Raw genomic sequence first — 10,988 nt, forward strand, 5'->3', positions numbered from 1 at the left:
CCTGTATCTGGAGAGGAAGTCATGGCCCTTATCCGGTCCTCCCCCCTTCCACCTGCCCCCTTGATCCTATCCCCTCCCACCTCCTCCGCTTCCTCTCTTTCTGCCTGCTCCCATCTTGCCCACCTCATTAACCTCTCCCTCTCAACAGGCACTGTTCCTTCTGCATTCAAGCATGCCCTTGTCTCCCCCATTCTTAAAACACCTACCCTTGATCCTAACCTTCTTTCTAACTACCGACCCATCTCTCTCCTCCCTTTTGCCTCCAAACTCCTTGAGCGGATTGTCTACAAACGCCTTACCACTTTTCTTTCCTACCACTCCCTCCTTGATCCTTTTCAGTCCGGCTTCCGTTCTCTCCACTCCACTGAAACTGCCCTCACAAAAGTCAGCAACGACCTCCTTGCTGCCAAATCCAAGGGCCACTACTCTCTTCTCATTCTCTTTGATCTCTCTGCTGCTTTTGACACTGTGGACCACCCTCTCCAGCTGAATATCCTTCACTCCCTTGGTCTACGTGACACTGCCCTCTCCTGGCTGTCATCCTACCTCTCTGACCGTTCTTTCTCAGTTTCCTCTCATGACTCCTCTTCCCCCCCCACAGCCTCTTCCAGTAGGTGTTCCTCAAGGTTCTGTTCTTGGACCTCTTCTATTCTCCCTCTATACTTCCTCTCTAGGTGAACTCATCAGCTCTTTTGACCTCCATTATCATCTCTATGCTGATGATATTCAAATCTATATTTCCTCCCCTGATCTCTCCCCCTCTCTTCTGACTCGTATCTCCAACTGTCTCTCTGCCATCTCTTCCTGGATGTCCCAGTGATTTCTTAAACTTAATATGTCTAAGACAGAGCTGATCGTCTTCCCACCCTCCCACATAACCTCACTTCCCACTATTTCTTTATCAATTGATGGTATAACTATCTCATCTAGCCCCAAAGTGCGCTGTCTTGGAGTCATCCTGGACTCATCCCTCTCCTTCAAACCACATATCCAGAACCTTTCATAGTCCTGTCGTTTCCATTTCAAAAATATTTCTATGATCAGACCCTATCTCACCCAGGATGCTACAAAAACCCTCATACACTCACTGGTCATCTCCAGATTGGACTACTGTAACCTCCTCCTATCTGGCCTCCCCAAATCCCATCTCTCTCCTCTCCAGTCTGTCCTCAATGCTGCTGCATGGCTTATTTTCCTCTCCAAATGCTCTACATCTGCCTCCCCTCTCCTACAAGCCCTCCACTGGCTCCCCTTCCCTTTTAGAACCCAATTTAAGGTTCTCACGCTCACTTACAAAGCCCTCACCCAATCTTCCCCCATATACATCTCTGATCTCATCTCCCTTCACTCTCCTCTCCGCTCTCTTCGTTGAACTAATGCACGCCGCCTTTCATGCCAGCTGATTACTTCCTCCCACTCCTGCCTCCAAGATTTTGCCCGCACTGCTCCCCACCTCTGGAACTCTCTCCCACTCCCCATCAGACTCTCCACCTCTTTGCAATCCTTCAAACGGGCTCTCAAGACCCATTATTTCATCAAAGCCTTCCAGCTGTCATTCTAACTCCTTGATACATACACCTTCCTCCCCATCTGTGTCACCCCTGTTTATCTTCCCCTCCCCTTTTAGAATGTAAGCTCTTATGAGCAGGGCCCTCTAACCTCTTGTACTTCTCCCTACTTTAGTTTCATCTACTTCTTACTCACCACTAGGGGACCTAACACTTGGCTGCTTATGCTCTGTTGCTTATCTAGGTGTTATGGTCACTAATGTAGCAATATGTGTTATCCATGTTCTGGTCCTGTATTGTATTGTTCTGTAAGTCGCTTGTCTACAACTTGTTTATGTGCTTTGTAAGGCGCTGCGGAACATTTGTGGTGCCATATACATAAATGATAATAATAATAATAATAATAATAATAATAATATAAGTTAGGGAACAGAAGCTGAGCACCAATCATCTGGTGAACTTGAAAAAGCAGAAACAGCACACCTTACTTTGAAACATCATAATAGGTGCTACCATGCTGTGACTTTTAGTGCCATACAGAAAAAGAAAATACATATGCACACTCTAAGCTCTAAGAATAACAATAATCAAAGCAATTGTGATAAACTCTACAAAAAACATGGATTATAAATAAGGTTCTCAGTACATGTTTGGACAAAAATCCATGCCCACCTACCATGTCAAGGTGAATCTCATCAGATGGGTCCCTAGCATCCTTGATACGAACACATTATATAAATTTATCCAGAATGTACCCCTTAAGCTGCATACACACACAACGATTTTTTGAACGATTATCGTTTAACGATAATTGTTTGAAAAAATTGTTCACTTTCTGAGTCAAACAATGAACGATTATCGTTCATGCGCGTTCACGTTTGTAGTTTGTAGTTCAGTCAGACTTGTCAACTCAACGATTTTCATTAAGGGAATAGTTCAAAAAAATCGTTCATTACACTAAAAAATCTGATAGAAAATCGTTCATAAAATCGTTCATAAAATCGTTGGTAACAAAATCGTTGTGTGTGTATGCAGCTTTAGTGCTCATTCTAATATGTAGATAGCAATGTAATGATCTGTACTAATTAAAATCACCTAAGGGCAGATGGAAGGGTCGCTAGTACCAACCAGAAGGAGCCTCTACCTTCAAGTGTAATTTATATACACAAATACAAAGAAAAATAAAGGGGGGATCGACTGCACACCCTAATTTTAAACATAACAAGAGGTGCTACAATGCTGAGGCTTGTAGTGCCATGCAAAAACAAAAATGCAGGTGCACACTCTAAGCACAAGAATACCTATCAAAACAATTGTGATATGGGGGGAGATGCACTAAGTCTTGGAGAGTGATAAAGTACCAACCAATTAGCTCTTAACTGTCAGATTACAGATTATGTTTGAGAAATGACAGGAGCTGATTGGATGGTACTATCACTCTCCAAGGCTTAGGGGGTCATTCAGACCCACTCGCGAGCGGCAGTACGCTCGCAAGTGGGTCGATGTTCCCCACTGCGCATGCGCACGATGGAGGGAGCTCCGTCGTGCGCATGCGCGAGACCTGGCGAGCGACGGGCTTCCCATCGCTCCAGGTCTCGCACCAAAGGGGGGCGCCTACCGTCTGAAGCCGGCCCCACTGACATCACTAGTGATGTCAGTGGGAGTGATTTTGGCTCTGATAGAGCCAAAATCACTCCAGGGCTTGTGGCTGGGAAACCCGACCGCAGGGTTTCCTTCGCAAGTCCGATGGTCGCGATGGTCAAGACCATCGCGACCATCTTGTTGGACGCTCGTATATGCTGTGGGTGGTGACCCACAGCTATACGAGTGTCCAGGAGGACGCTCCATTTTAATGGAGGAGGGCCCTGATTCAGAGCAAGCGCTCTGGTCAGAGCGTCCGGCTCTGAATCAGGCCCTTAGTCTCCCACACTGTCATATAAGTCTTTGACATAACATTGATAATAGTTTAAAATAGATACCATGAAAAAAACTACTGAATGCAGAACAATGTTTTTTGTTTTCTTTTTGAATGGACAGAGTATTAAACATGTGACATCTAGCCATACTTCACATAATTAGCAGGGAACAGGACAACTTTCTAAGCAGCATGGTGTTATAATAATTGTCTTATTCCATGTTACTTTCTCTGTGGGTGCTGAAAATCTAGGCATTTCTATAATTATAACTGTGTTATGTATAATGCTGTCATGACAATGATCTACACTACACCGAGACTTCAGGTAATTTGAGATAACTACATTTTTAATGAAGTGCTCTGCAATACGAAATATTCTGCATGCTACTAATGTAACTAGTAGTATTCACTTTATGAAATGTAAAAGTGATTTTTTTTTTGCATAAAATGCATGATTAAGTACATGGTTAGTGCTTGGTATTTATAGTGTTAATCATCTACATTATTAACAGTACACATCATAATTATAATTATCAAGTTAACAAGGGACTGTTTTACAATAATAAATAACATTCTCTACATCAGAAGAATTATTATGAGTGCAACACTACAGCAAGCAATTATTTCTCAGTCAGTTTCCTGGAATTCAGTGATTTACAGGATATTTCCTACTGTAGTAGCATTGTGTTCACATCTTTAGGGATCATGATGGACAACAATGCATGCCGCAGCACAACAACTGTTTCAGAATGTTGTGATGTCATTGCACATACTTCTGCACAGTATGAGGCTATTGCAGAGTTGGGCGTATGCCTGTTTGCTGAGTGTATCTTGCAAGTTTTCACACTGTTTCAAACCAAGCACACGCAGCGATTGGTCATGCAGAGTCATACACTTTCAGGCGCATCAACACTTGTTACTAAAGCGACATAACCAGACTGTAACTGGGCCTTTTCACTTGCGTTATGTCCTATGAGGGTGTGACAATGGAATTGGGAGCTATGTACAGCCATGGCCAAAAGTTTTGAGAATGGCACAAGTATTGGTTTTCACATAGTTTGCTGCTTCAGTGTTTTTAGACCTTTTTGTCAGATGGTATGGTATACGGAAGTAACATTACAAGCATTTCATAAGTGTCAAAGGCTTTTATTGACAATTACATTACGTTTATGCAAAGAGACAATATTTGCAGTGTTGACCCTTCTTTTTCAAGACCTCTGCAATTCGTCCTGGCATGCTGTCAATAAACTTCTGGGTCAAATACTGACTGATGCCCGCCCATTCTTGCCTAATCGATGCTTGGAGTTTGTCATAATTTGTGGGTTTTTGTTTTTCCACCCGTCTCTTGAGGATTGATCACAAATTCTCAATGGGATTAAGGTCTGGGAAGTTTTCTAGCCATGGACTCAAAATTTCAATGTTTTGTTCCCCGAGCCACTTAGTTATCACTTTTGCCTTATGGCAAGGTGCTCAATCATGCTGGAAAAGTCATTGTACATCACCAAACTGTTCTTAGATGGTTGGGAGAAGTTGCTCTTGGAGGATGTTTTGGTGCCATTCTTTATTCATGGCTGTGTTCTTAGGCAAAATTGTGAGTGATCCCACTCCCTTGGCTGAGAAGCAACCCCACACATGAATGGTCTCAGGATGCTTTACTGTTGGCATCACACAGGACAGATGGTAGAGCTCACCTTTCCTGCTCTGGACAAGCATTTTTCCAGATGCGCCAAACAATCTGAAAGGGGATTCAGCAGAAAAACTAGGCGATTTGCAGATGTCGTGAAAAAGAAGGGTCAACACTGCAAATATTGACTCTTTGCATAAACTTAATGTAATTGTTAATAAAAGCCTTTGACACTTATGAAATGCTTGTAATTTTATTTCAGTATACCATAGTAACATCTAACAAAAAGGTCTAAAAACACTGAAGCAGCAAAATTGTGAAAAAAAATATTTGTGTCATTCTCAAAACTTTTGGCCATGGCTGTGGAGTTGTACAGAAGTAAATACGTATGTTTAGACAAGTGGCGTATTTATAATGGATGTAGTGTGCATTGTGTGTGCCTCTCTGGACCCAGAGCCCCGTGTGTAGCTCACACCCTGCACCCATGTTCTTTAATACCTACCTCTCCATAATCCTGCAGCAGCTGTAGTGCTTTGTAAAATACAAAAATAACTTGGAAAATGGCAGCTGCACCACTTTCCCAGAGACCTGGGCATGCTAAGTAGACTCTGTAGTGCCAGAGTATACTCGCTTATAACATCGGCTAGAGAAGAGGGGGTCCAGTCATAGACTGCACATGGACCACTCCTTATTTAGAATGGCGCTGGTTAAGACATATTTACATCAAGGATAGATGTGGCAGAGGACCTGCCATACATGGCTAAGATGGCCACTGACAGAGTTTAACATTTATTTTTAATTTGTGGGTTATGCTACAGCCCAGGACTAACTTAGTTGGCTGCTTCAATACACTCCCCTGGCACAGAGTGTATAGAAAAAGACTCTGCAGAGGGGAGCATATAGTCCAGAGATGCAGTGTTGTGTGTTGCCAAATTTTAATGAGCGGGAGAGCTAGCCCTTAGTACCCTCCAGTACAGTACCTTTAGAAGGGCCACAACTAGGGGAGGGCTAAGTGGGCACGTGACCCAGGTGCTGGACTTGAGGGGGTGCCAGGGAGAGGCTGCCGAGAGGCTAGGCTGCTGCTCTTGTGGGTTTGGAGCCGCATCCCTGCCTTGAGAGGCACAGAGACACCGTCAGTCTAATGTTGTGCAGGTCACAAGCCAATGCTCGCGGTCAGCAGTGGCTTCCGGTCCATGAGCTCCAATATGTTCGTGAGTGGTGCCACATTACAATGATGGAAGTACTGACAGTTCCCCAGTGTGTGAAAGCCCCGTCTCACGCCACCCGGAGCTCACCCACAGCACGGCCCTGGCAGGTAAGAGAAGGGAGATAGGGCCTTGCTGTGGCATAATGTGTAAGGAACCTTACTGTGGCATAATGTAAAAGGAGCCTTACTATGGCATAATGTGTATGGGGCATTACTGTGGCATAAATGTATAAGGAGCATTACTGTGGCATAATGTGTAAGGGGCCTTACTGCGGCATAATGTAAAATGGGGCTTACGTGGCATAAATGTATAAGGGGCATTACTGTGGCATAATATATAAGGGTCATTATTGTGGCTTAATCAATAAGGGGCATTACTGTGGCTTAATGTATAAGGGGCATTACTGTGGCTTAATGTACAGTATAAGGGGCATTACTGTGGCATAATGTGTTGTATGGAGCATTACTGTGTTGCATAATGTGTTATAAGGGACATTGCTGTGTTGCATAATATGTTGTAAGGGACATTGCTGTGTGGCATAATGTATTCTAAGGGGCATTACTGTGGTCATTAATGTGTAGCAAAATGTGTTATAAGGGGCATTACTGTGTCACAAAACCACACACCCTTTTCGTCCTCTATGGTGTATTTTTGGGGGGAAGGCGCCAAATTATGGCCTTGCTCCGTGTGACAAATATCCTAGTGTCGGCCTTGCCTTTAGTATCCTCCAGCATTGCAGCCAGGAAAGCTAGACCCTGGCTATATAGAAAGGGTGAATAAACCCTGCTGAGCATGAGACACAGTGTATGTGGGACTTAATATATAAAATGTTTAACAATATTGTTATGTATATGTAAATAAAACATGTTTTACTTACCCTAGTGGCATAGGCGGATCTGCTCCCCTCCATGGGCTGCTTGTGCTTTGATTCCAATCCCTGGGAGCCAGAGCACTGCCAGTCCTGCAGGGTGGTCCAGTAGGGAGCTGCTCTATCAGACTCTGGATGAAGTAGTGACTGTAGCCACCCCAAAGTGACCCAACCATCAGATGTACTATGTTCTCTGACAGAAGGTCTTTCTCTGCAGTCTCCTGAGTCTGAGTGATCTCAGGAGGTGCAGGGAGAACTGGCATTTGTAACCAGCAAATTGTTATACTGCAGTCTTGCTTACTCTAGTCTTGGTAGCAGGGAGACTTTTGTCTGGGGGTCGGGTCACTCTGCCTCTGGAGCCCAAATTCGGATCCCCCAGCAGAAAACTGGAAGAAGCTTTGGAGGGAAACATGCATTGGAGGGAATTCCTGGCACCCAGGAAGTGGACAAAGGCTAGGCCTTTTCCCATGCAGTCTTGTGAAATGAGAGAACACTTCCCTCTGTCCATTAATGTTAGCTTCTACAAATGAGTGTATATGCATGCACATAGCTGGAATGGTTAAAGGAACAGGATCGGAATTACCTCCTGCTGTATTTTGTGATGAAACTGAATAAAAAGAAGCTCTGTGCATCCGCTAGAAGTATAAAATCTTTATAATTTGTGTACTCTTCATAGCTTTAACTGAAAGCACAGTACTTTTCAAGTAGGGAGCGCACACATATTTGTTCTATATTTAAAGTTCCACCATTGACCCTGCTTTATGTAACATTTTAAACATGCCGGTATTGTAGTGCCCACTTACTGCTGGCACCAGTGATATTGTTGACAATGTCACTGTCGACATACTGTATGTATGCCATAAATATAATAAAATGTACATCATTGCAGAGAGGACGGACGACCAGGAGGAAATCCGTTTTGCACATGTGCATTAAGGATTTCCTCTTTAAAAATCGGGGAATGGAGCAGGATGGAATAGCCGCATGGGACGCGTCCGTGTAAGCTAAAGCCCAGCTGGGGGCGGTTGCATCACATGCCACTGTGCCATTTAAGTGGTTAAGCTTTAGCATACATATTTACTATGCATAGCTTTACACTGTAGTTACAAATAAAAGGATTTATTTATAAGACTGATGAACAAATACATCTCAAAATAGCTGAACTCCATTGTAACATTTTTGTGGTTGGGCACCAAGGCATTCGTTCTCCCATTACTAGGCCCTCATTTATGTCTTAAATCACACTCCTCCAGTATTTCTGTGAGACTCCTGAATTTGCGGGAGTTCATCCAAGATCATAGGCAAATAAACAACCCTCCTACATCCCACCCACATTGTGCGTGAATAGCAGTTTTGTATCATGGAGGGCTATACCGTTATGATGCAGTTTGCAGTACCATGCCAACTTGGACCTCCCTCTCGTCAGATCTCCCAGAGCATGACCTGCCAAAGTAGGTAAGTATGTTTTATATAAATCATGAGATTAAGGAAACATGGGCATGGTCTGTGTTGCCTGTGTCACATTTAAAAGTTTTTTTATGACATTGGCATATTAATATTTGCACGTACATAAATACACATTCCCATATAATATGTGCAAAAAGTATCAAATTGAAACAAGTAATGTATGAAGCCTGATCTCTGGAGACTCTGAGTTTGAGTAAAAGTCAGTAATTCTCTATAGACCCCCACTAAACTCGGATAGCCTTTATAAATATACCTATTCCCCCACTTGAAAATGAAATGCTAGCCCACATTCAGCAAACAATACCAAGTTTGTGTCTGTTGAGAGAACATTTTTCACCACTGCATTCACTGTGGACCTCATTCAGAGTCGGTCGTTGCGGCTGTACGGTCGTACGCCACCAATGTTAGCTATACTGCGCATGCGTAAAGTTCGCAATGCGTGTGCGCAAACTAGCCGCTACGATCAGAAATTTCTCTCTCCTTGAACACAGCCAGGTTGGTAGTTTGAGTGACAGATGGAGGTGTTTGTGGGTGGTAACAGGGGAAGGTGCTTGAAAATGGAGGAGTGGAGATCCGAACGCAGGCGTGCCTCATTATGCGAACGGCGTTTTATGGGAGTGCATACGGATTATGGGAGTGCATAGTAGCGTCAGGACACGTGAAATGGGAGGTTTTTACACTGACATGATCGTAGAGCTTAAGAGAGGGTATGGTCAACCTCAAGCTCTACGACCAGTATCGATGGTTCCCGATGGTCTCGATTAATCCTTATATGCCCGGAGATGACGTGCAAAGCGTACGAGAAGGGGGCGTATTTTTTTGACTTCCGACCGCTTCCTCCCCTTGGTCGGCCAACTACCGATCCGAACTTAGGGACGCAACTTGCGTGGGAATCATTTGAATATCCGGCCCCTTTTCCCGTACGACCGTGCGGCCGCTTCGACCGACTCTGAATGAGGTCCTGTGTGCTTACAGTAATTATACAAGTAGTGCAGAAACAAGTGTATCATAACAGTGAAGGAATGAAGTTTGCATTGCTTACTCTCATTTTTCCTGTTTCATAAACATACAGTAAATGACCATTTATAATTTCAAACAAATTGGGAAAGGAAATGTAACATACAATGTACTTTTCAAGTGTGCTTGATTTTTTGTAAACTTTAACAAAGTCGCTTCATAAAATACACTTGCAACTAATGGAGTTATTTTGTATTAAATAATAATATATTTTGGTATTTAGTATGATCTATAACTAATATTTATACTTTTACTTTCTTATTAGTGCAGAGCCTTCTTGTCAAGTTATTACCAGGATCACAATGTGGAATTATCCAAACTTTTGCACAAACTTGGCCAACCTTTACCCTCATGGCTGAGACAAGAACTCCAGAAAATCAGGTAGCACACAGTTTTTCAGTATCTTCCAGGAGAACCTTCAGCCGCCTAGGTCAAGAAACCCTTCAGTTATGCAGCAGTCAATGTAATATTCACCTATTTGGGAGAATACTATACAAAACCCTTCCATGTGCTGGCATGTGGATTCCATCACTGTCTTATAGAGAACAATGTGCATCCATTGCCTGTCACTTACTGCTTGTTATGGATATGTGATGGATAATGACTGATTAACGCATAATGTTGAATATAAATAACATTGGTGATGTCAAATCATTTAAAATGTTAAGTAATTTGGTCATCTGATTTTACAATAAATATTTTTTTATGTTGAAAGAGCGTTTAATTACTTTTTTGTATATTGTACAAGCTCTGATAAACACAAATGTGTTTCTCTAGGAAAATGTACTACAATATTATATATATTGTAATTCTTATACCAACTAAATAGGTTTTACTTCATAAAGTGTCTCTGGTGTCTATGTTGTGTAGAGCTACAACCTTTTTCTAAATTATTTATGAGACTATTCTTATTTATAAGAGTGTAATATAACCTGTGTAGTAAGGTTAGTGCTTTGTATCCATTATTTAATAGAGTCTTGCTCATTCTTTGTACTGTATCAGGTTGTACAAAACACTCTAGAAAGCAAAAAAACCTTTTAATTTTACACCTGCAGGAGTTTGACCTTTTCCAATGTTACACCATCGCTAATTGTGAGATGGGTAATTGCTAACAAGGATAACACATTGCAGTACATGTGTTGATTTCAGAATTATTTATCATTGTGCAAAAATATTGAGCAATGGTTTTAGACTTTACCCAGTATATATAGTACCATTACATCATATGTATAAGCTCAAATGTGAGTTATGAGCAGTGGCTGATTTCACCAATGTAAACGCTAGATTTAAAGTGGTAAAAACAAATTGCTGCTTTCAACCTAACGACTGCATCATCAAAATCTTGCATCTGCCCCAATTCGTAAGTTATAAAATTTGGTCC

General features: G+C 42.4%; 1 protein-coding gene across 1 annotated transcript in view; it reads left to right on the plus strand.

Annotated features, from left to right (window-relative positions):
• The window catches only part of LOC148538795 (bifunctional heparan sulfate N-deacetylase/N-sulfotransferase 3-like), a 298,794-nt gene extending 288,713 nt beyond the window's left edge, over positions 1–10,081 (plus strand). The window contains exon 14 of the mRNA XM_088452217.1: positions 9,873–10,081. Coding sequence (XP_088308343.1) covers positions 9,873–9,992 — 120 coding nt within the window. The 3' untranslated portion in view covers positions 9,993–10,081. The remainder of the gene's footprint in view (positions 1–9,872) is intronic.
• Positions 10,082–10,988: the final 907 nt, after the last annotated feature.

Source organism: Taudactylus pleione, unplaced genomic scaffold (genome assembly GCF_031769625.1).
Source record: "Taudactylus pleione unplaced genomic scaffold, aTauple2 ptg000036l, whole genome shotgun sequence".
NCBI lineage: Eukaryota > Metazoa > Chordata > Amphibia > Anura > Myobatrachidae > Taudactylus > Taudactylus pleione.